Below are 27,150 nucleotides of genomic sequence, written 5' to 3'. Positions count from 1 at the left end.
AAATCTTACCCCGAGCCAGACTCGGGAATACCGCCAGGGGGGTTTAAGTGGATGTAAACCCACTCTCATCCTTTCCAATCTACTGCCATAATGCTGATCTATAAGGATATACATGCCTTCTGCATGTATCCTTCCTTACCTGTCAAATGTTTCCCCTTGTCTGTTATAAGAACTGAAAAACTGCAGATTCTGGGGGTGGATTTGTTGTCTGGAGCTCTGTGGGTGGAGTTGTGATGTCAGTAGACTCCCCGCCCACTTCTACACTCCCCTTGTCAACATGCATTTTTTGCCTATGTATTCCACTAAATTCTGCTATGATCACTAACAACCAGAAAATTAACCACATGACTTCAGAAAAGGAGTGAGGGTGGGAATTAAAAAATAATGTCCGTCTCCAGACCAATTGGACTTTTCCTGTCTGAATTTCCGCCAACAAAAGATTGAGAGCTGGTTCTCAAATTTTCCGACTGAAAAAATTCCTGCCTGAAAATCTGATCGTCTGTAGCAATTCCGACGCATGCTTGGAAGCATTGAACTTAATTTTCTCGGCTTGTCGTAGTGTTGTACGTCACCGCGTTCTTGACGGACGAAAGTTCAGAGAACTTTTGTGTGACCGTGTGTATGCAAGCCAACTTGAGCAGAATTCCGTCGGAAAAACCATCCAAGGTTTTTCCGACAGAAAATCTGATCGTGTGTATGCGGCATAACCGTCCTGCTTAAGTTTTGTGAGCTAGCAATACATAGGCCCAATGCACATACAGGAGTTGGACCTGTGTTCTCAATGGATTTCAAGAAACGTATGCAAGTACATAAACCATACATATACATATCCATGTGTTTGTGTGTGGTACATAACTATAGTAATAAAAAGCTGGACTTTAAATCCCAGCCCAGTGATTACGGTTTTCACATTTTTTGAAAATGTTTATATGTTGCCAGTAGACAATTTACAAAATTCTGGAAAATATCCATCCAAGAAACCCTTTTCTGTTTGTCATACACAAACTACCCAGTTATTTGACACACCAATTGAATCTTTACCACATGGGTCATAAAATCAATTGCAAGAAAGTATGACCAGCATAAGCCATACCTAAGTTTGTGAGAGTGATTAACCACTTGAGATCCGCGCTATAGACGAAATACGTCCGCAGCGCGGCTCTCAAGTGCCAAGTGGCCGTTTAAAAACGGCCTTTATGTGCATTACCCGCGCGCGCCACTGGTAAAAACTGTCCCGACGCATCGCCGAAGACCCGATGCGTGTACCTGGCGGCCGCGATGTCCGCCGGGTACACGCGATCATCGGTGACACGGTAGGTGACAGCAGGAACGTGGAGCTCTGTGTGTAAACACAGAGCTCCACGTGCTGTGAGAGGAGAGGAGACCGATCTGTGTGCCTTGTACATAGGGACACAGCATCGGTCCCCTCCCCCAGTCACCCCCCTCCCCCCACACAGTTATAACACACCCAGGCTACACAGTTAACCCCTTCCTCACCCCCTAGTGTTAACCCCTTCACTGCCAGTCACATTTATACAGTAATTAGTGCATTTTTATAGCACTGATCGCCGTATAAATGTGAATGGCGCCAAATTTGTGTCAAAAGTGTCCGATACGTCCGCCGCAATATCCCAGTCCCAATAAAAATCGCAGATCGCCGCCATTACTAGTAAAAAAAAAAATAATAAAAAAAATCATAATTCTGTTCCCCATTTTGTAGGCGCTATAACTTTTGCGCAAACCAGTCGCTTATTGTGATTTATTTTTTTTTTTTACAAAAATACGTCGAAAAATACGTATCGGCCTTAACTGAGAAAAAAAATAGTTTTTTTAAAAAAAAATGGGATATTTATTATAGCAACAAGTAAAAAAAATATATATTTTTTTTAAATTGTTGCTCTTTTTTTGTTTATAGCGCAAAAAATAAAAACCGCAGAGGTGATCAAATACCACCAAAAGAAAGCTCTATTTGTGGGGAAAAAAGGACGCCAATTTTGTTTGGGAGCCACGTCGCACGACCGCGCAATTGTCAGTTAAAGCGACGCAGTGCCGGATGCTGAGATTTCGCCTGGGAACGAAGGGGGTTTATGTGCCCAGTAAGCAAGTGGTTAAGGACAAGAGCCATTTTCTAATATGCTTTCAATGTCTCAAAGCTAATCCCTGATTCGTGGCAATAGAAAGACTACACATCTGTGAGATATAAACTCTTCATACCAGAATTCCAGTGCCTTGTATCCTACATTATCAGATCTTTTCAAAATTAAACACCAATAACATCTGTCTTTGTGTTGTATTATAATTTATTAGATACAGCTTATGTGTGCATATATATTACATACATTGGTGTTTATTAGGCATAGGATTTATTTGTTCGCTGCTTTCTGAGCCCAGACAAAAAAAATTCCAGTCACATCATCCACTCCAACTTTCATAGCAGGAGTCATTGAGTAGGTGCGAAATTCCCTAATAATGCACTTGGCCTTGCCCAGTGCTGCCCTCACCATCTCTTCTGTGACAGGCACCACGTTCAGACGTGCTTCTCCTGCTAAGTAATAGGACTCTTCTAAAGCCCCAATCCACAGAAAATGACCCTGTGGCTTGAGGACTCCAACTACATTTTCAAGGGCTTTCTGAAAAGTTTCAAGGTCAGGGCTGCATGCCTCAAGGCAAAAAGAGGATACCAGACAGTCCACTGAACCACTGGCAAGTTCCTTTCCAAGGGGACAAGACTGATGGATGTCCAAGGGTATCACTCGTGTTACCTGCTCCCGAAAACGCTTTTCTTTGTTTTGCCATGGCTCCCTGTGGACGAAAAAAATATAGATAAATGTATATTTAGACACACTGTTGCTAAAAAAAACACCTGCTTTATAGGCAGTTTTCACATGTTTAATAAAAATACAGAGGTTTTAAGTGGCAGCAATTTTATACCACTTCCCCCAAATACCCGTTTGCAGGTGTTCGTCTCTACACTCTTCCATGTACTCCAACAGCAGTAGAAAACTATATGTTAGAGGCTTTCCCATGCCCACTGTATAGGGAGAAGAACACCACCATGGAAATATATTTGTACTTATATTTTAAAACTGTATCTCGAGGCAATCGATGCACTTTTTACATATCTGTTCCCCTTACTAAACCTAGAAAATCTGTTTATTTTGTAAGTAAAATGCATCACTGTTCTCTTTAGAGCACTATACTAACCCCACCTAATAATTCAAATTTCAAGTGCACCTGTGACTAGAATTTGGACAATATGTATTCTAACATGCAGTAGAACATGCCAATCATGACATCTCTCACCTCTTTTTCATCTTGTTCATTTCCAAAGATCACAACAAAAACTCTTAGGTCCCATTTACAATAAACAGAAAAAAACTGCGCCAATAGTAAAAAACAACACCAGGATTGATTGATGTGTATAGGACGTTAAATCAATGTCCCAATTCGCATTACATATAGTCCCCGTAGATGTCCATTACAAATAACACCTCTGTGAGTCCAATATTGAATGAGAGCCCACCACCTAATGGAAAGCCGCTTACCAGAGGGCAAGCTTAACCAGCATTGATGCAATGCCCAGCCGTGGCCCCCGTCCACAGGATTGGACCCTAGGTATTCCACTAAGGCTTCTCTGATGACAAGGATGCTAGGTTCTTGCATACATATGGTCTGTGGATTGTGAACATATGAAAGGGAAGGAGACCAACCTACATACTTAAACTTAAAACAACAACATAATCAATATAAACCTGGCAACACCTAGTGGAACTATTCAAAGTCCCAACAAGCTGTACCTAAAACATGGATAATGAAACCCCATGTTCAGAATCCGTGGATGGTCAAACCCCATATACAGAAAAGTTGGAGTTGTTTAAATTAAAAAATATATAAATAGTGATACCTCATATAAATGAAGTGATACTATGTGAATATATGAATTATATAGGAAATATATATATGTGTGTAAGTAAAAAAAATAATGAGAACCAATGAGAGGTCCCTGAGAGTTTTGTAGCTCAAACGCTCAACATGCACAATCCTATTTCTTTCAATGGCCCCTGTTCACATCTGAGTGTTTTGTCACCTGTAGCAAAAGGCCTGTCGCTCAAAAAAAATGTACATACGCTACTTTTCAGGGCGATGGAAGCTTTTTTGGCCTAAAGTTGCATATTTTCTGACCTAACAGCAACTATACATCCCTTATCTTCTCCCCTCTACTGCTTTCTGTAGGCTAAAATAAAAAACACTTGAAGCTCGAATACACTTGTATATGCTTGAACAACTCTCAAATAAAAAAAGCCTGAAAATCACTGCCCAGGTGTGAATGCAGCCTAAAGTCTTGTTTCTGTGATTGTCGGATATGTACATTAGAGGGCTGTCAGTCGGCTTCTTTTCTATGAAAACAGAATATTGGCAAAGATTTCATGGCCTGTTTTGTGAACTTTTGAACATAAATTTTTCTACAATGCTTATAGGTACAGAGATGAATAAGGAGGAAGAGTGAGGCCGGGTTCACATCCAATTTGCAATAGCAATAGATGTGAATGGCTCTCTATGGAGCCGGTTCACATATCTCCGTTTCGGCTTCGGTGCGCATTTGCACAAGAGCCCTGTGCGTCTTTTTGTCTGTTTTAGGTCCGAATTCATCCAAAAAATCGGGTTGAAATCAGACATCAGAAATCTGCATTGGCATTAGGTGTGAACTGAGCCTCATTTTACTGATTTATTCAGATTTATAAATATACTAGTCTGCATGATCTGGGCAAGGGTTCCATTTACTGTAAATGTCCTGGCTGATGGGTTGAAAGGTATTTTGCTTTGTTTGGATTCATTTTAATATATTAACTTTCCACATTGGCCCTATTGTTTGGGAAAAAAAGTAATTATGTCTGATCATAAGTTATCTAACTGCTAAAAACGTTCATAGGGGATTGTCGGAATCACCTCTGACCAAAGCAACACTTACAGTATGGGATAGAATTAATAAGACAGGAAGATTTGCTTCCCCGATATCACCCTTGACGGTTTTCCCTGGTTTCCTCCGGGGGAGGAAAGAGGTAGTTTAGGGTGCTGGGGTAGGGAGGGGAAAGGGAACTGTGCAGGAGTGACACCACAAGGGAAACTTCTTCCATTGGGGAATTTAGTAAAGAAAATGGGGGAGGTAGTAATGGCGGAATGGAAATACGGTCAGTTGAGGGACTGGTTTAATAAATGGAAACATCAGATGAGACCTGCAAATCCATTGAACACCTTTGAGGAGTGGTGTGTTAATTTATCAGAGCCGGGCCATATGTTATCTCAAATGCATAAGTTGGTGTTGAGTGCCTACGGTCATACAACTCCCTACTACATTCGTGAGTGGGAAAAGGAATTGGGCCATAATTTTACGACAGAAGTGGATAGATTGATGGAGACAACGCACCATTCCTCAATTAGTTCTTGTATACAAGAGATGTCCTATAAATTTCTCACTAGATGGTACCGGACTCCGACCCGCCTGGGGCAGATGTGCCCGTCCACAGATACTAACTGCAGGAGGGGATGCAACCAGAAGGGGTCTTTTTTACATTCATGGTGGCACTGTCACAAGATTTAGAAATTTTGGGATGAGATGACACCCTGGATAAAAAAGTTAACATTTAGAGCTAAAGAGCCCTCCCCACTACATTTCCTTTTTCATGGGATGCCATCATCTATTACATTTTATAAAAGTGTCACTCCACACTTGCTAAATGCAGCTAAGGCACTAATTCCTAGATTCTGGAAACAATCAGGATGCCCCACGATAAAGGATTGGAAGGGAGATGTAGAGAGGAGGTGGAGAGATGGGTACATACAGTGAGAGATCAACAGGACAAATTTAAGGATATATAGGCAGGATGGTTATACTATTCCTCTGAGATAGTGACGGACTGATCCTGGGGGTGGGGCGAGGGGAGGAGAGCCAAGCCAGGGTTTTTTTTTGTCCTGTTTAGTTGGTGTTTCCCTCTTCTTCTTTTTGGGGATACTGTGTGTATGTGAGTGTTTCCCGCCACCCAAGGGTGCTCTGGAGGGAAGAGTAAGGATATGTGAGGGGCAAGAGGGTTACTTGCCCTAGGGGGGGGAGGAAGGCTGAGAGAGAAGAGAAATTCCTTTTTTTTTCTCTCTTCCTCTCTCTTTTAGGGGGATCTGAGCAGGATAGGTGCGGAGTATGTTTATACGTGCTCAGGATGAGAGCAAAGTTAGAATGAAGAGGAAAATTTCAAGTAATGAAAGGATTGGGGGAGGGGGAGAGGTTCAAGAGAATTTTATTAGATTAAGGTGGAACTTTTTCGGTTTCCTCCCCGCCTTACTTTCTTGCTCTCCTTCCTGAGGGGAAAAGAGAAATATAGGGCATTATTAAGCTCCTTTTTAAAAAATAAATAAATAAAATAGAATGAAAAGGGTAAAACAGGAGCACAGATCCAGAGCAATCCAAGGGGAAAGGGGAACGAGGGTTATATGTTAAAAGGATTTTATAGGGAGAAATTGTATGCATTTTTTTTGTCTGTCTCTGTTTATTGTTTCTTTTTTTACTTTGATTGGAAAATGAGATTTGTTATAATAAAGGAAAAAAGTGATTATAAAAAAAAAACTGCTAAAAACGTAGATCTAATCTCTAGATACCATTTTTTTTATTCTTTAGTGAATAATATTAAGTAGTGCCAGTAAAGGTTGTCAATCTTCTTACCCTTTTCCCTCCAGTTTACAGACATATTCAAAGTATGGGCTCCAGTCAAATTTTCCAGGTTCATTCTTGAGCCACTTCCTCAGTTCTTCCCGATTCACCTCCAGGTAATCAGTCATGATAACTTCCTTGAAGTGCTCAAAAGCGCTCAGCATCTGGTAAATCGTAGGACCCGAACCAATGTCAACTACATTGTGTCCTTTAATTTCACCTGAGTATAATTACAAAGTTTATGTCAATATATTGTAAAGAACCATGCATTTCAGTTTTCTATATAGGACAACAGGCATGTACTAAATAAAAGAGCTGCAGTTGGAGACCTGTTTACCATCTCCCAGATACAGAAAATACATACTTTTATTTTTATTTTGTTCTGATCAGATTTTTATTGAAAAAATAACGTTTTTCCACCATACAAAACAAAACTTTGAGAAGACATAAACTTATCTGCAAGTATATCAATCCGGCATAGCAGTAATTATACTATTGCAGCCTCAGAAAATAATACAGGTGAGATGAAAGTACATATTGTAAATTGTGTTTAACAAGCCTTTCGGGGTAGAGTGCTGAACCTATATTATTGTGCTCAACATATCCTCTACCTGAAATCTGTTTCTCGAAACCAATAAAGTCCCAGAAAATAGGTCAAGAAAAGCTCTCACCCCAAGGAGGTGTGATGCAAATTAAACAGACATATACCTGAACAAGTAAACAAAAAACACAAACAACCATAAAAAACAAAACAATCAACTTCTGCAAGTCAAAAAAGTATCACGTGCTTTATGCAGTGCTCTTAGTGGATTTGGAGAGAGATCATCAATATTCACTTTTTTCTAATACATAGACCTCATTCTCAGTTAACAGCTCCTTAATCAAGCAGAGGAGGTCTTATGCCGTATACACGACCGTTTTTCATGACGAGAAAAATGAAAATTTTTAAATTGGTCGTTAAAAACTGTCGTGTGTAGGCTCTAGAGCATTTTTTTCGACGAGAAAAATGGGCATTAAAAATGTAGAACCTGCTCTATTTTTTCTCATCGTTTTTCACGTCATAGTTTTTCTCGTCGTGAAAAACGGCCGTGTGTAGGCTTTAACGACGGGAAAAAAAACGTGCATGCTCAGAAGCAAGTTATGAGAAGGAAAACTTGCATAATCAGCCCAAAGGGTGGCGCCATTCGAATGGAACTTCCCCTTTATAGTGCCGTCGTACGTGTTGTACGTCACCGCGCTTTGCTCGAGCATTTTTTTTTCACGATTGTGTGTAGGCAAGGCAGGCTTGACAAGAATCACGTAGAGAAAAACTTTGTTTTTTTCCATGACGTGAAAAACGGTCGTGTGTACGCGGCATTACCCCCAAGAATTCTATTGTGAACTAATTGCAGTGGAGCTAGGCCAGGGACATCTAGCCAGGCATCCCAAATATGTTCAAATTTTGTCAGGCTCCCCCTATGTTTCAATATGAGTTTCTCCCTTATAAGAGTCTCATTATCAGTGTTAACCCATTCCGCTTTCGCAGGAGGTAATGCAGAAAGCCACTTTCATTCTATGAGTTTTCTAGCGACAAACAGGACTCTAAGAATAGTGACGTGTGTGATGTATACAATTCTTCAACCAACCCAATAAGCAGAGTTTTGGGTCTATTTTAAGAGTGAGATTCCGAATTTTATTAGCATGTGGATAAGCGTACCATTGTCTATTTCGCACCTTGGACATAATGGGCTGTCTCTTCTATGCCACTTATAGGGGATACAATACGTGTTGTGTATGATAATATTTTGGGTAAGCTTTTGAGCTGACGAGAGTGATACTTTGAGTACATTATCCAGTATACTAGACCATTCCTCATCAGAAATGTGGCCTATGTCCTCCGACCATCCAGTCCTACATTTAAATCACATGGCTTTGGAGACCTGACCTATAAATGAACCATATAAAGAGGGAAATATGTCCCTTCCTTGAGGTTAATGACACCAATTGTGTACAGTATTTTACAAAAGTGAGTACACCCCTCACATTTTTGTAAATATTTTATTATATCTTTCATGTGACAACACTGAAGAAATTACACTTTGCTACAATGTAAAGTAGCGAGTGTACAGATTATGTAACAGTGTACATTTGATGTCCCCTCAAAATAACTCCACACACAGCCATTAATGTCTAAACTGCTGGTGAATATACCCCTAAGGCTTGATTCACACCTATGCATGTTGCTTTTGAGCGTTTTTGCGGCGCTTGCTGCGTTTTTCGACACACGTTTTTACCGCGCTTTTCATTTTTTTTATACATTTTTTTTAGCCGGCAATTTTTTTTTTTGTACATTTTCTTTAACAACCAGCTATAAACAGGTTAAAAAGACGCAAATCATGGCAAAAACATGGTACTTGCGTTTTGGATGCGGATCCATTGAATTATATTACATGCAAAAAGCTGCTTTTTACAGGATAAAAAGTCCCCGACCCTTTCCAAAAACGCAGAGGCACAAAAAAGCATTGATGTGAACATGTTCCATAGGAAACCATGTTAAAAAATGGCCCTGCATTTCTGCAAAATGCATCAAAAAAATGCATTGGTGTGAATGGAGCCTAAGTGTCCAATCCTAACTGGGTGCAATTAGCCTTTTTCCCTCCCTGGTGTCATGTGACTCGTTAGTGTTACAAGGTCTCAGGTGTGAATGGGGAGCAGGTGTGTTAAATTTGATATCGCTCTCACTCTCTCATACTGGTCACTGGAAGTTTAACATGGCACCCCATGGCAAAGAACTCTCTGAGGATCTGAAAAAAGAATTGTTGCTTTACATAAAGATGGCCTAGGGGTGCCCAACCTTTTAAAGAGCGAGGGCCACTTAAGCGACTTGTTACCAGTGGTGGGCCACAATGAGCGGAGCAGGCAGATGATGGGTTCATGTCTGCCCAGACGGACGGGGTAGGGATCCCCTTCTGTTTTTTTAGGGGATCAGATTGGAGATAGGCGGGTGTAAACAGACACAAGTTTGTTTACATCTGCCGCTCTATAGAGGTGAATAGCGGGTCCGATTGGAGAGGATAGATTGTCTGAAAGGGGCCCAAGGCTACTTTCACATGGATGTGCTGCGGTTTACCCACACCACAGGTTCAGTGCAGTGCATCTGTGGCTTTCCTGTGGATTACTTTTACTATAAAGAACTAAAAAATACATTGTGAAGGCAGTTATTGTGATTTGTTGAGACTTTTATGTACTTTGACGTATGTTGGGCATGTCAAGCTGGTCCTGTCAATCAGAACTAAAACCTGGATTTTTAGACCTTTCTTAGATGTCATATCCATTGTTGAAAGATACTGTCTTGGTGGTGTCATTGTTACATTAAAGAAGATGAAATTGGTCATTTTGAATTTAAAAGTAAAGTTTTTTTACATGTCTTTATTTTAATATCTGAACAGTTAACAATGATGTAGGGATGTTGCTTTCATGTATACATACTCTTAAAGCGCATTGAGGGGAATTTACTAAGGCTTAATGCACACTGGGTGTTTAGTCCCTGTGCCCGAGATTCCGGTGTTTTCATGCGGTAGGACAGCACCATCCAGCCCTGCTGCTAACTGTCTGTAGAAGTCTATGAGAGACTGAAAATTGCAGTGGCTGGACGGTGTACTGAGCCTATGCTAATGTTTAGGGCCACATACGCCCAGGAATGAATGCATGGAATGCAAAAATTCTGCATTCTGGCATTTACGGTAGATATAAAAAATGCCTATTATGGTGTTCATGTGCACGAACCCTTTTTCGCTATCAGCAACTATTATATATTTCTACCATGAAGCTAAATAAAATACGCTGTGTCCCACTGCAGTATTTAAATTGATTACAAATCCCACACATATAGGAGTTATAAATTGCTTGTTGTAGGCAACATTTTTGGCAAAACTGATCAGCCAAGAAATGATTCCCTGTTTTAACCTAGTAATCTAAATTTATGGATAGGCTTATGATCTAATACTAAATTTTCCTATAATGCAAAACTACAAAATTAATTATTCAAACTATCAACGTGATGAATAGGTATTACACTAGTACTACCTATATTTTTATTATTAATATATATTTGTTAATATGTCTAGAACACAGCAGAACTCTCTTCAATTGCATATCTATCAAGACGAGAGATTCTGTTTTGCTGGTGTGCTAGTCATCACAATAGACTGGACAACACAGGGTCATTTGTGTCTAGATTCTATTGGGTAACTCAAGACTCGAATGTACTAGGGAGTTCCCCAGTGTAGAGTAAATGGTTTATTGTACTTAAATTAGTTTTATGTGTCCAGGGATACCAAGCAACTTTACAAATATAAACTTAAACTCTGCCTTTTTAGAGTTGAGGTTAGTGTAAGCATTCATTTTTGCTTACATTATTTGTGTCTTGGTCTGGACTGTAGCTGCAGGCAGGTTGGACAATCTGATATCTGCTTCCATGTATCCACAGTCAGAAGCATTCTATACAATGATAATCTGTAGATTGAAGATGGAAAACTCCTACAAGAAGGCAGCTCATGAGTTTAACAAGCCCAGACTGTCTAGTATTACATGTGATTCATGTACTCTCTACACTGTAGCTTAATGTATGCAGGGCAGCCTGCTTCCAGCAGTTTGTGATCTCCAGTAATTGCATTAGTGCAATGCCGCACGGAAATAATCACTTGTGGCTTCTGGCAAGGAAGACATTTGTAAAGTTCCTTGGTGTCCCTGGATATATTAAAAGAGCTAATATGTTTAAAAGTACAACTATTCTTTAAAATTAACCAGCAAAGTGACAATGAGCAATAGTTTACCTTCAAGACATTTGAGCTTAGTTGTGAGATTGCCTTGTTTAAGCTCTGTACACACGATCGGATGTCTGATGATATCTAATCCGATGGATTTCTTTGTCGGATATCCGATGAAGCTGACTTTCATCAGTCTTGCCTACACACCATTGGTCAAAAATCCGACCGTGTCCAAACGCGGTGACGTAAAACACTACGACGTGCTGAGAAAAATGAAGTTCAATGATTCCGAGCATGCGTCAAATTGATTCTGAGCATGTGTGGATTTTTGACCGATGGACTTCCACACAGACGATCGTTTTTTTTCTATCGTTTTTTTATCCATAGGAAACAATTTAAAACATGTTCTATTTTTTTTCACCGATGGAAAACAAACCGATGGGGCCCACACACGGACTGTTTTCATCGGTCAAACCGATCATCGGTCTGTTTTCATTGGACAAACCGATCGTGTGTACAGGGCTTTACTCTTTAGGGGCTAAGTGAAATCTCAGGGGTTAAATGATTTTTACAAGGGGCTGCAAAAATGACAGTAGTTTGCTGCGTCCTTCCCAATAACTATAATAAAAATCAATTTAAGGAACGAAGAACAGAGCAGGCAAGCAGATAAAAACATCACCGGTTCAAAGATTACATAAAAAAATGCAGGATGTTGTCATTTTACATGACACTTCCCTGGTCTTTAAATGAACCATACACCTGAGTGTAATTACAAAGTAGAGAGAGCGAACCCAAATACAGCTGGGTATATTATGTTCCCTTTCACAACACTATCCATCTACTGTGTGTGTGTGTGTATATATATATATATATATATATATATATATATATATATATATATATACACAGTACAGACCAAACGTTTGGACACACCTTCTCAATCAAAGAGTTTTCTTTATTTTCAGGACTTTGAAAATTGTAGATTCACACTGAAGGCATCAAAACTATGAATTAACACATGTGGAATTATACATGACAAAAAAGTGTGAAACAACTGAAAATATATTTCATATTCTAGGTTCTTCCACCTTTTGCAGCAGACACATCTCTAGAACTGGTAAGAGGAGACTGTGCGAATCAGGCCTTCATGGTAGAATATCTGCTAGGAAACCACTGCTAAAGAAAGGCAACAAGCAGAAGAGACTTGTTTGGGATAAAGAACACAAGGAATGGACATTAGACCAGTGGAAATCTGTGCTTTGGTCTGATAAATCCAAACTTGAGATCTTTGGTTCCAACCCCCGTGTCTTTGTGCGACGCAGAAAAGGTGAACGGATGGACTCTACATGCCTGGTTCCCACCGTGAAGCATGGAGGAGGAGGTGTGATGGTGTGGGGGTGCTTTGCTGGTGACACTGTTGGGGATTTATTCAAAATCGAAGGCATACTGAACCAGCATGGCTACCACAGCATCTTGCAGCGGCATGCTATTCCATCCGGTTTGCGTTTAGTTGGACCATCATTTATTTTTCAACAGGACAATGACCCCAAACACACCTCCAGGCTGTGTAAGGGCTATTTGACCAAGAAGGAGAGTGATGGGGTGCTGCGCCAGGTGACTACCTCTTGAAGCTCATCAAGAGAATGCCAAGAGTGTGCCAAGCAGTAATCGAAGCAAAAGGTGGCTACTTTGAAGAACCTAGAATATGAAATATATTTTATTTACTTTTATATTTAGTTTTGATGCCTTCAGTGTGAATCTACAATTTTCATAGTCATGAAAATAAAGAAAACTCTTTGAATGAAAAGGTGTGTCCAAACTTTTGGTCTGTACTGTGTGTATATATATATATATATATATATATACACTGAGCAAAACTATAAACGTAACACTTTTGTGTTTGCCCCTATTTATCATGAGCTGAACTCAAAGATCTACGACTTTTTCTATGTACACAAAAGACCTATTTCTCGCAAATATTGTTCACAAATCTGTGTAAATCAGTGTTAGTGAGCACTTCTCCTTTGCCGAGATAATCCATCCACCTCACAGGTGTGGCATATCAAGATGCTGATTAGACAGCATGATTATTGCACAGATGTGGCCGCAATAAAAGGCCACTCTAAAATGTGCAGTTTTACTGTATTGGGGGTGTCTGAAAACCAGTCAGTATCTGGCGCGACCACCATTTGCCTCACGCAGTGCAGCACATCTCCTTTGCATAGAGTTGATCAGGATGTTTATTGTGGCCTGTGGAATGTTGGTCCATTCCTCTTCAATGGCTGTGCGAAGTTGCTGGATATTGGCAGGAACTGGAACATGCTGTCGTATATGCCGATCCAGAGCATCCTAAATATGCTCAATGGGTGACATGTCCAGTGAGTATGCTGGCCATGTGAGAACTAGGATGCTTTCAGCTTCCAGGAATTGTGTACAGCTCCTTGCAACATGGGGCCGTGAATTATCAGGCTGCAACATGAGGTGATGGTCATGGATGAATGGCTCAACAATGGGCCTCAGGATCTCGTCACGGTATTTCTATGCATTCAAAATGGTATCAATAAAATGCACCTGTGTTCATTTTCCATAGCATACAGTATGCCTGCCCATACCATAACCCCTCCGGCACCATGGGCTACTCAATCCACAACATTGACCTCAGCAAACAACTTAACCACACAACACCATACACACTGTCTGTCATCTGCCCTGTACAATGAAAACCGGGATTCTTCCGTGAAGAGAACACCTCTCCAAAGTGCAAGATGCCATAGAATGTGAGCATTTTCCCACTCAAGCCGGTTACGATGATGAACTGCAGTCAGGATGAGACCCCATTGAGGACAATGGGGTAGATCCACAAAGAAATTACGCATAATTTCAAAATTCCTGCGTCGTATCTTTGTTTTGAATCCTCAAAACAAGATACGACGGCATCTCGGCTAGATCCGACAGGCGGACGTCTTCGTAAGCCTTCGGACCTTAGATGCAATTTTTCGGCGTCCGCTAGGTGGCTTTTCCGTCGTATTCCGCGTCGAGTATGCAAATTAGCTATTTCCGACGACCCACGAACGTACGACCGGCCGTCGCATTTTTTTACGTCGTTTCCGTTCGGCTTTTTCCGGCCTATAGTTAAAGCTGCTATATGGTGGCGTACTCAATGTTAAGTATGGCCGTCGTTCCCGCGTATAATTTTGAAAATTTTACGTCGTTTGCGTAAGTCGTCCGCGAATGGGGCTGAACGCCATTTACGTTCACGTAAATGAGTATGCAGATGATCTTCCCTGAGACGGTTTCTGGCAGTTTGTGTAGAAATTCTTTGGTTATGCAAAGCGATTGTTGAAGCAGCTGTCCGGGTGGTTGGTCTCAGACGATCTTGGAGGTGAAGATGCTGGATGTGGCGGTCCTGGGCTGGTGTGGTTACAGGTTGTCTGCTGTTGTGAGGCCAGTTGGATGTACTGCCAAATTCTCTGCGCCACCTTTGGAGACGGATTATGGTAGAGCAGAGAACATTCAATTCAAGAGCAACAGCTCTGGTGGACATTAATGCAGTCAGCATGCCAATTGCACGCCCCCTCAAAACTTGCAAAATCTGTGGTATGGTGCTGTGTGATAAAACTGCACATTTTAGAGTGGCCTTTTATTGTGGCCAGCCTAAGGCACACCTGTGCAATAATCATGCTGTCTAATCAGCATCTTGATATGCCACACCTGTGAGGTGGATGGATTATCTGGGCAAAGGAGAAGTGCTCACTAACACAGATTTAGGCCTGGTTCACACTGGTGCGTTTTGACATGCGATTTGGCATGTTAAAACGGCGTTATTTTCAGCAAATTGCCGGCAATGCCACCATCCTAATCAGTGCGACGCCGCATCTGCGGCGCTGCACTGCTTTCAAAAATTACATTGACATCTGTGCAGACCTCTATATAATCATGGCCGAAATCGGGACTGCCAGCGGGAGTGAAATTATGCCAGTTCAGCTGAATTCGCACGGCTTCACTCTCGCAGCCCAGTGTGAACCTGGGCTTAGACAGATTTATGAACAATATTTGAGAGAAATAGGCCTTTTGTGTACATAGGAAAAGTCATAGATCTTTAAGTTCAGCTCATGATAAATAGGGGCAAACACAAAAGTGTTGCGTTTATAATTTTGCTTAGTATATATGTGTATATATTACAGTGGGAAAAATATTTATTTGATCCCCCTGCAGATTTTGTAAGTTTGCCCACTTACAAAGAAGTTATTGTCGCGTACACAAGACCGTTTTTCATGACGAGAAAAATTAAATTTTTTAAATTGGTCATTAAAAACGACCGTGTGTAGGCTCCAGAATATGCTCTATTTTTTCACGTCGTGAAAAACGGTCATGTGTAGGCTTTAACGATGGGGAAAAAAACGTGCATGCTCAGAAGCAGGTTATGAGAAGGGAAATTTGCATAATCAGCCCAAAGAGTGTCGCCAATCGAATGGAACTTCCCCTTTATAGTGCCGTCGTACCTGTTGTACGTCACCGCGCTTTGCTCGAGCATTTTTTTTTCACGATCATGTGTATGCAAGGCAAGCTTGACAAGAATCATGTCGAGAAAAACTTTGTTTTTCCATGACATTAAAAACGGTCGCGTGTATGCGGCATAAGAGTCTATAATTTCTATCAGAGGTGTATTTTAAATGATAGAGACAAGAATCCTGAAGAATCACATGATACAAATGTTATAAATTGAGTTGCAGGTCGGTGCATAAAATAAGAATTTAATCCCCTACCAACCAACAATGATTCTGGCTCCCACAGCTGGCTACAGTAATGTGGTACACAGATTAGTCCTGTCAATTTAAGAAGGTTGTTATGTGTATAAAAGATACCTGTCCACGGAATCTCTTTCTTCCAATCAAACCTCCACCATCATGGGCAAAACCAAAGAGCTGTCAAAGGACATCAGGGACAAGATTGTAAACCTGCACAAGGCTGGAATGGGCTGCAAGACCATCAGCAAGAAGCTTAGTGAGAAGGAGACAACTGTTGGAGCGATTATTTGCAAATAGAAGAAATATAAAATACCCATTGATCACCCTTGGTCTGGAGCTCCATGAAAGATTTTGCCTCATGGGTTAAGGATGATCATGAGAAAAGTGAGGAATCGGCCCAGAACTACACAAGAGGTGCTTGTGAACGATCTCAAGGCAGTTGGGACTACAGTCACCAAACAAACCACTGGTAACACAATACACCACCATGGATTGAAATCCTGCAGCACCCACAAGGTCCCCCTCCTCAAGAAGGTACATGTACAGGCCCGTCTGACGTTTGCCAATGAACATCTAAATGATTCAGAGAAGGATTGGGAGAAAGTGCTGTGGTCGGATGAGACCAAAATTTAGCTCTTCGCATTAATTCAGCTCGCCGTGTTTGAAGAAAGAAAATGTCAGAATATGACCCTAAGAACACCGGGCCAGATTCACAGCGGAGATACGACGGAGTATCTCAGATACTCCGTCGTATCTCTCAGAGTATCTATGCGACTGATTCATAGAATCAGTTACGCATAGATATCCCTAAGATCCGACAGGTGTAATTGTTTTACATCTTAGGATGCAGTACCGCGGCGTCGGGTATGCAAATTAGGAGTTACGGCGATCCACGATGGATTTTCGCATTCGCTAGTCTAGTTTCCCGTCGCAAAGTTAGTCGTCATTTTTGGTGCCTTAACTTTACACAGCAAACGTATTGCTGTATAAAGTATGGCCGTCGTTCCCGCGTCGAAATTTAAAAATTCACGTCGTTTGCGTAAGCCGTCCGGGAATACGGAATTACGCTACGCGCGTCGCCGTTCGAAAAAATGACGTCACTGCGCGCAAAGCACAATGGGAATTTCGAAACGGAGCATGCGCAGTAGGTCCGGCGCGGGAGCACACCTAATTTAAATGGCACACGCCCATTTAAATTACGCGGGCTTACCCCGGAGGCCGCCGGCGTAATTTTTCACGCAAGTGCTTGGTGAATCAGGCACTTGCGATGAAAAATTACGGCGGTGTAACGTATCTAGGATACGTTACGCTGCCGTGATTCTACCTGAATCTGGCCCACCATCCCTACAGTCAAGTACAGAGGTGGAAACATTAATACGGTACAGCCGACTTTGCCACATTGAGGAGCCAATGTATGGGGCCATGTATTGTAAAATTTTGGATGAGAACCTTCTTCCCTCAGCCAGAACACTGGAGATCGATCGGTCGTGGATGGGTCTTCCAGCATGACAATGACCCAAAACATTCCTCTAAGGCAGTGGTTCTCAACCTTACTAGTGCCGTGACCCCTTAATAAAATTTCCCAAGTTGTGGGGACCCACTTACAGTAAAATTATTTTCGTAGCGTGAGTTGTCAGCATCCAAGGCAAGACAAGTAATTTGCACCCCTAACCCACGAACATTTAGCGCTCCCTGAGTCCTTTCCACTTGTACAGTATTAAAACTCCTTATGGTACATTTTAGGATGTACCACTCTCTCTTTCTAGCTCTCTCAGGAGATAGGGTCTCCCCCAGCCCCTCCCACTTCACATTCCTCACCAGTCAACTGACCTCTAGTCTCTGCCCCCAGCCATGCCGTGATCTGAATGGGTGGCTGTGAAGAGGCTGAGTGGGCGGCTACGGGCTCCAGAGACAGCCCAGGTGGGCTTCCACAGGCTCCAGAGACAGCCCGGGTGGGCTTCCACAGGCTCCAGAGACAGCCCAGGTGGGCTTCTGCAGGCTCCAGGGACAGCCCAGGGGGGCTTCCGCAGGCTCCAGGGACAGACCAGGTGGGCTTCCGCAGGCTCCAGGGACAGCCCAGGTGGGCAGCCGCACAAAGGCTGGGAGAGTGGTACGGGCTTCAGGAACAGCCCAGGATTTGGTGACCCCTGGAAAATCAACATTTGACCCCCATGGGGGTCCCGACCCCCAGGTTGAGAACCACTGCTCTAAGGCAACAAAGAAGTGGCTAAAGAAGGAGCACATTAGGGTCATGGAGTGGCCTAGCCAGTCTCCAGACCTTGATCCTGTAGAAAATGTATGGAGGGAGCTGAAACTTCGAGTTGCCAAGAGACAGCCAAGAAACCTTAAGAATTTAGAGAAGGTCTGTAAAGAAGAGTGGATCAAAATCCCTTCTGTGTTGTGTGCAAACCTGGTTACCATCTACAAAATCTGCAGAGGATCAAATAATTATTCCCACTGTATTTATACTACTTTCCATGGATTTTTCTACAGTTGTAGAAGCCACTGCTTAATACATCCTACCAGCTTCACCTGAAATGGAAATGTCAGTTTCGGGTGATTTCTGTTATTAGTTATTGAGTTTTATAGCCCCAAGTGAAATAAACTGGCAGTCAGAAGCGATTTTTCTCCTTTCTTCATAAGCAAAGGTAAAATGTTTTTACCAAGTCCAGAATTTCCAACTTCACACAGCTTTCTCCATTAATATAGAAGCAACCCCCAAATTTCCCACTGCAGTTTATTTAACAAAGGTAGCACATCAGTAACATCAGTTTTCTTTCAAGTCCATCCAAAACTGCTATTTCAGCTTTTGGTAAATGCCGAAGAATTAAACCACCTGGCAGTTTCTTATACAGATGCCACTTTTAAAATGAGCTGCCCCTTAAGCTGGAACAATATTGTGAGCCATTCTTATTTATATACTTATTTAAATTTGAACACATGACCTTAATAGAACTCACTGGGGCAGATTCATCAATAGATACGCCGGCGGATCTCCTGATCCGCCGTCGTATCTGTGAGACCCGACGGTCGGATCTGTGAGATCCCACCGTCGGAGCTATGCGACTGATTCATAAGAATCAGTTCCGCATAGATCTCCCTTAGATCCGACTGGTGTAAGTGACTTACACCAGTCGAATCTTAGGCTGTAATCTCCCGCCGGCCGCTAGGTGTCGTCGCGATTTTTTACCCGTCGCATATGCAAATGAGGAAAACCGCAGATTCACGTCCGTACGCCCGCCCGTCAGTCGTTTTCTACGTCGTTTGCGTTCGGGTTTTTCCGGCGGATAGCTACCCCTGCTTCTATGAGGGGTAGCTAATGTTAAGTATGGCTGATGCTCCCGCGCCGATTTTTAAATTTTCTACGTCGTTTGCGTACCGCGATCGGGAATACCGATGGCCGCAAACGACGTACCCGCTGCAAACAATGACGTCGTAGCGACGTCATTTGGAGCATGCGCACTGGGCTTTTTCGCCCCGGCGTATGCGCAGTTAAATCGGCACGGGAACGCGCCTGATTTAAATTGTACACTCCCCCTAGCCGCGGAATTTGCATTCCGCCGGGGGGAGTTAGGATCCGACGGTGCAGTTTGCGAGGTAAGTGCTTGATGAATCATGCACTTGCCTCGCTGAATAGCACCGGCGGATCGCAAACCAGGTAGATCTAGCGGATCTAAAGATCCGCAGATCTACATGAATCTGCCCCACTGTCATGAGAGTTCTATTAGCGGCCAATGCTGAACTCTCCTTTTGAGAATGCTAGTTCCCTGGCTGTCATACTGATGCTTTGACTTCAGTTCTGAGTCGATGACCCTGAATAAGTATAGATGCATGAAATTGTGGCACGTATTTAACCACTTGAGGGTTCTTAAATGTAGGAGATATGTCCTAAATGTCTCCGAAAAAATTTGGATGGTACATATTTTATGTCCAGCTCCTTCCCCACAGCTGCTGCTCCCTTCACCGCTATTACCGGCTTTCAAAATGAAAGCCAGAAATGTATTACATAGCAGGGGCAGCTGTCAAAATACAGATGCTCCTTTGTAATTTTTTTTATGTCTCATGTTTTATTAACCCCTAGTTAGTTCTAGACAGTCCTAATGAACCCCTTCCTCTTCTGCTCCCCATATTTTTTTGCATTATTATTTAAAATGTTTTCCTTTTTTCATTTACTATATTTAAAAAAAAATTATAGTGCTGCATATAGAAAATGTCTTTTTTTTTATTTTATTTTTTTATTTGCAAATAACGTTGTCATGCATTGTACCAGAAAAATCATTATAGTTTTATTTCAAACAGGAAATGTTATAGAATAAAACATATACCGTATTTATCGGCGTATACCGCACACTTTTTTGCCCTGAAAATCGGGGCAAAATCGTGGGTGCGCGGTATACGCCGATACCCACTTTCCCGCACTGAGTATGAAAACTGCGCCGACATATACCGAGCGCAATACACTCGGGTATAGTCGGCCAGTCTCGGCTCCTTCCGCGCTCACGTCCTGGACGTACAGGACGTTAGCGCGAGAGTTGCCGAGCCTGCCCGACAATACACAAGTGTACTGCGCTCTGTATATGTCAGCGCAGTATTTAAACTCGGCGCAGGAAACGAGCGGGGAGGACGCCGCAGAAGGACGCCGGACCCGACGAGGCCGCCGATGGACGCCGCGCAAGACACCAAAACTGTAAGTACAAAAAAAAACTTTTTTTCCACGGGATTCGGGGCTACTTTAGGGGTGCGCGGTATACGCGGGAGCGTGTTATACCACGATAAATACGGTACTTTTTAGAATAAATTAAGTATTTACCATACATTAAAACTTATTTTCCTAAAAAAAGTACATTTTTTTCTATCTTCTTCTTTCTATCTCTACATTTTTTTTTTGCAAGACACTATTGCCAAAATCGGGTATTGTTTGGCAAATGTGTGCATTACTTTTGTTAATTAATGTATAGACAAAGTTATTTCCGATAAACAGACCACTAATGGAAATGTAAAAATAGTAGGGCTGTGGAAATTAACTATTCCTCGATTAATCATTAATTTTTTTGATCGATCAAAATGCTTTTGATCGGTACTCTCCTCTCCGCCGGCTTCAGGGAGTTCCGTCGGAGATCCGGTGACGTCATGGACATCGGCGGGCTTGCCCTGTCCATCTGAAGGGCTCTTTTGCTGTGCCTTCTTATCTGGATGGCAGCGGGACCTTACTATCTGCCACACGCAAGGGCTGTTAGGCCTCGTACACACGATAGGATAGCCAGAGGACAACGGTCTGAAGGACCGTTTTCATCGGTCAAAACCGATCGTGTGTGGGCCCCATAGGTTATTTAACCTTCGGTTAAAAAAATAGGAACTTGCTTTAAAATTGAACCGATGGACGCCTAACCGATAGGTCAAAACCGATCGTTAGTATGCAAAACCATCGGTTAAAAACCTGTGCATGCTCAGAATCAAGTCGACGCATGCTTGGAAGCATTGAACTTCGTTTTTTTTCAGCACGTGGTTGTGTTTTACGTCACCGCGTTCTGACACGATCGGTTATTTAACCTATGGTGTGTATGCGTGACGGACCATCAGTCAGCTTCATCGGTTAACCTAAGACAACGGTCCTTCAGATCGTTGTCCTCTTGTTAACCTATCGTGTGTACAAGGCCTTACACTTCCCTCTATCAACCTGGCATTCTACAGCCATCCACTGGGAGTTGTGATAGTTCCCTTCACGGGACATCTACATGCCGACAGACTGATTTTAGCCCCTCCTCATCTGGATTCAGCAGTGGTATCTTTGTACACATTTTTATACCAGTATCATACTTAGCTACATGTTTTTATGACTGCTTTTGCTACTGTTTGGTATTACTAGCACCATTTTTCCAGTTTATGTAGCTACATCAATTTTATCTCCAGTGCAATATTTAATTTGTTACCTACTTGAAGACTATAAAAGTTTTAATGCTATTCCCATTGAGCGCTGCCTTTGTGTGTTTTTTGTATCCTGCAATCCATTTTTCCAGTGGTTGGTAGCTGCACTGGGAATCGGCCTGCAAGGAGATCAGCTAAAAGTAGTTGGATCTGTATGTGCATTATAATTAATCTAAATTAGTTGATTAATCGATTAATCGAACACGAAAATTGTAATCAGTAACAGCCCTAAAAAATAGCTATGGTCTATAAAGGGTATAAAGGAGGTAAATAATGCCTGTTCTGGATTTGTGATTCTAAAGTACTTACCTAAGTCATGCAACTTTATATTTGGAATCCAGAAAAGTCTGTTTCTGAGCCCGCCCCACACTTCCCCAATGCCAAATTAACTTTAAGCCCAAACCCCAAAGTTATTTGATTCCAGTGTGTAGAATGTTCAAAAATAATCATTTTGGGTGCAAAGGAAAATATAAAATGTGTTACATTGATTTAATAGGCTATTAAATTATTCCAAGAATGTGTAAAATCAAGTTTGGAGTAAAATAAAACTTTTATCATGTTGGGGAAATCCTTTTGTATAAAAATGGTTTTATTATTTCTTTATTATCAAATATATCGGAGTTGAACAGCAAAAGGTGGATACCAGATTTCCTAGACCCCTCAGTTTACTACTGTTAAGGGACCCTCAAAATGCATATCTTAGATTTCAAACTAATATAACATTTATAATGATTTGGACCTATAAAATGTATTTTGTGGCAAGGCTTCATCATTAGAAAAGCTGAGCGTTAACACGTAACAAATATTTAACATAAAATGCTTTTTTTCTGCCATCAAGTTGGATTTTTTTTAACACATCGGCAGCAAACAGCATGTAAAACATTTGTTCAATATAATTTGATTAGACATTATACTATTTAAAATGGTAAAATTGCCCCACAAAAGATTCTAAATTGACAAATACGTTGACTTTTACAGAAGAAATACTAGAAAATAGTGTGATTAGTAGACATTATGAGTCAATCAAAGCTAACAAATAATGTTTATCTGCTTAAAATCACTTCAGTAACACTTGAAAAAGGCATTTGTGCTTGATCTTCATGCCATTTTTTTCATCATTTATTCAAACCAGAAAATGCCTGTGATTAAAATCTGACTAAAAGCAATAAAATTGCTAATTAGGCAGATTGAGATTTTTGTACAGCTAGATCTGCTTTTAGTATGCAGAATCTGGAGAGTATCTGTCTACAATTGTTGAATGGTATTCAGATGTGCATGCGTGATATGACCAGAGAATACATTTTAATTACATCTCTGTGCTCTCAGTGTAACAGACACCTCCAGCACCGGTTTTCTCATAATGAAACACAAAAGTTTATTGGAGAAGCTATCCCAGTATAAATATAGTTTCCATGCTTTTTTTCAGTGCTTTCAATAGACGGAGTGGACTCCAGTGTCTAATAGTGACCCCCTTTCCCCCCCATAATCTACCTCTTTGAGGTCTAAAAACATTGTAGTTGTGTTTTAACCTCAAAAAGATCAGCAAGGTTTCTGTATTAATCAACTGTTAACTACGAGTATCTTCGCAAAGCACAACTTTAGGCTTGCTTAAGGTCATTAAAGCTCACCCAATATCATTATTGTCATTAACCAGTTCCCGACCGGGGCAGGACAATGTACGTCGACAGAATGGCACGGCTCAAATGCGTGTACAGGAACATCCCCTTTAATTTGTGAGCTGTGTGGTCACGTGGACCTGATCGCCGCTGGTGTCTCGCGATCGGGTCACAGAGCTGAAGAATGGGGGGATGTCAGTGTAAACACAACATCTCCCCGTTCTGCCTAGGTGACACTGTCACTGATCGCGTTCCCTGTCACCGGGAACAGCGATCAGTGACGTGTCACCGCAAGCCACGCCCCCTAACAGTTACAGTCACTCCCTAGGACACACTTAACCCCTTCAGCGCCCCCTACAGGTTAACCCCTTCACTGCCAGCATAATTTTTACAGTAATCAGTGCATTTTTTATAGCACTGATCGCTGTAAAAATTACAATGGTGTCAAAAGTGTCCGATGTGTCCGCCATAATGTCGCAGTCACGATAAAAATCGCTGATCGCCGCCATTACTAGTAAAAAAAAATATTAATAAAAATGCCATAAAACTATCCCCTATTTTGTAGCTGCTATAACTTTTGCGTAAACCAATCAATAAACGGTTATTGCAATTTTTTACCAAAAATATGTAGAAGAATACGTATCGGCCTAAACTGACGAAATTTTTTTTTTATATATGTTTTTGGGGGATATTTATTTAAAATACATTTTTTTCAAAATTGGCGCTCTATTCTTGTTTATAGCGCAAAAAATCAAAACAGACCGCAGAGGTGACCAAATACTTCCAAAAGAAAGCTCTATTTGTGTGGAAAAAAGGACGCCAGTTTTGTTTGGGAGCCACGTCGCACAACCGTGCAATTGTCAGTTAAAGCGACGCAGTGCCGAATCACAAAAAGTGGCCAGGTTTTTAACCAGCCAAATGGTCCGGGGCTTAAGTGGTTAAAGTCAGCCAGGTTGGCATCTAACTATGTCGCTATTTTGTTCCTCTTTGTGTGATATCATATTATAGTCTCCAACTTATATTAAAGGTGCCTTACTTAGAACGACTTTTCCTTGAACCTACTGAGATGAACTCAATCTTTCGAGATAGGCAAATGAGCAGCAAATATAAACACTGCCTCCATAAAAAGGGAACAATATGTGCCAATTACAAAGACTTTCCAACAATCTGTATAATTTCTACAAAACTGAAGTCTACCAATGATCAGAAGCATTTGTTATCCCCTTAAACAACCCGATCTTCACTGTCATCACAGATAATGCTCTACTTGGGACACAATCAGTATATTTATGACCAAACTTAGACCTTGATAAAGGTCTAAGGGTGGCGAATAAAGCCTTGCCACTGTTTAAAGATAATACATTTAAATATCTGATGGCTAAACATAAAAAACAGTGATGTCATAATATAGCTCACCCTTGGAACAAGCCTCGTGAAGGCAACGCAGTTTCCAACACATCACGCTCTCTTCGGATGAGAAGTCTGCCCGAGGTGGCACATAGTTATTTTGCAGGTATGCTCTGGGGTTGAATAGTTGGTAGGATTTAGCGACGGCCTGAACACCATTCATTTTGGAAGAGAGGATGCTGAACATGCTTGCCTCTCCTTACTTTTATAAGCTGGATGTACCACTCCCAGCCTATCATCAGTCTACATTACAGGTACATTTTCCATCAGTCTCCATGACAGCTGCCTCCACCCTCACCCTTAGCTGGTGTGATAGCATCTCTCATATTGATCCAGTGTGTTTTGCCCACAGGGTTACTGATCAGGACAAGGGTATCTAGAAATGTAATTTACATTATCTTCCAGATGCCAGCCGCCCCCGAGCGGCGACACATACATTTAAACTGTGCTTGCCTTTATTTAGAAATTACTGCATCTGAGTCACTAACAGATATCCATTTGATATGTATTCCTATGTAGAGGTTTACGCTGTATTTCTTCCTGCTTGTTAGCATTAACCACTTAAGGCCCGGACCTTTAGGCAGCTAAATGCCCAGGCCAGGTTTTGCGATTCGGCACTGAGTCACTTTAACAGACAATCGTGCGACGTGGCTCCCAAACAAAATTGACGTCCTTTTTTTCCCACAAATAGAGCTTTCTTTTGGTGGTATTTGATCACCTCTGCGGTTTTTATTTGTTGCGCTATAAACAAAAATAGAGCGACAATTTTGAAAAAAAAAACAATATTTTTTACTTTTTGCTATAATAAATATCCCCCAAAAACATATATACATTTTTTTTTCTTCAGTTTAGGCCGATACGTATTCTTCTACCTATTTTTGGTAAAACAAATCGCAATAAGCGTTTATCGATTGGTTTGCGCAAAATTTATAGCGTTTACAAAATAGGGGATCGTTTTATTATTTTTTTTTACTACTAATGGCGGCGATCAGCGATTTTTTTCGTGACTGCGACATTATGGTGGACACTTCGGACAATTTTGACACATTTTTGGGACCATTGTCATTTTCACAGCAAAAAATGCATTTAAATTGCATTGTTTATTGTGAAAATGACAGTTGCAGTTTGGGAGTTAACCACAGGGGGCGCTGTAGGAGTTAGTGTTCACTTAGTGTGTGTTTACAACTGTAGGGGGGTGTGGCTGTAGGTCTGACGTCATCGATTGTGTCTCCCCTATAAAGGGGATGACACGATCGATGCAGCCGCCACAGTGAAGCACGGGGAAGCCGTGTTTACATACGGCTTTCCCCGTTCTTCAGCTCCGGGGAGCGATCACGAGGGGTCCGCTAGAAACTAATAGCCGCGCCCTCATCCCGGTTTGCTCACCGACGATTTCCGACCGCCGCATGTAGCGGGGGGGGGGGTCCCGATGTGACCCCCGACCCGCGGAAAGGCAGGGACGTTCATGTACGCCCATATGCCTGTACGTGCCATTCTGTGGACGTACATATACATGCGGCGGTCGTTAAGCGGTTAACAAAACATCAGGGGAACAGTCCATCAGAGATAAGCAAATAATAAAAATACAGTAAAACCTTGGTTTGAGAGTAACTTGGTTTGAGAGCGTTTTGCAAGACACAATTTTTGACTTGATATACAAGCGATGTCTTGATTTAAAAGCAGCGTCATGTCACAACTGAGGATAAAAGAGAAGAGAGGAGCCTCTAAGTGTAGAAATATGGTTACATTTAATGAAGGTGCAACATATTGCTACACTAATGCTGCGTACACACGACCGTTTTTCGGGTTCTAAAAAATGAAGTTTTTTTTAATGTCATTAAAAACGATCGTGTATGGGCTCCAGAGCATTTTTCATGATCTAAAAAATGGTCATTAAAAATTTTGAACATGCTCTATTTTTTCACGTTTTGAACATTGTTGTTTTTCGGGTTGTAAAAAATGGTCGTATGTGGGCTCTAACGACGTGAAAAATCCGTGCATGCTCA

General features: G+C 41.6%; 1 protein-coding gene across 1 annotated transcript; it reads right to left on the bottom strand.

Annotated features, from left to right (window-relative positions):
- Positions 1-2,282: 2,282 nt before the first annotated feature.
- PNMT (phenylethanolamine N-methyltransferase) lies at positions 2,283-25,386 on the bottom strand. Its single transcript, XM_040330423.1, has 3 exons — positions 25,154-25,386; positions 6,713-6,920; positions 2,283-2,802 (listed from the first exon to the last, which is right to left on the bottom strand). The coding sequence occupies exons 1-3, from the start codon at positions 25,329-25,331 to the stop codon at positions 2,364-2,366; spliced, it is 825 nt and encodes a 274-aa protein (XP_040186357.1). The 5' UTR covers positions 25,332-25,386; the 3' UTR covers positions 2,283-2,363.
- Positions 25,387-27,150: the final 1,764 nt, after the last annotated feature.

The sequence above is a fragment of the Rana temporaria genome, chromosome 12 (assembly GCF_905171775.1).
Source record: "Rana temporaria chromosome 12, aRanTem1.1, whole genome shotgun sequence".
Taxonomy (NCBI): Eukaryota; Metazoa; Chordata; class Amphibia; order Anura; family Ranidae; genus Rana; species Rana temporaria.
Note: the sequence above shows the minus strand (reverse complement) of the source record. Positions and strands in the feature narration are given on the sequence as shown.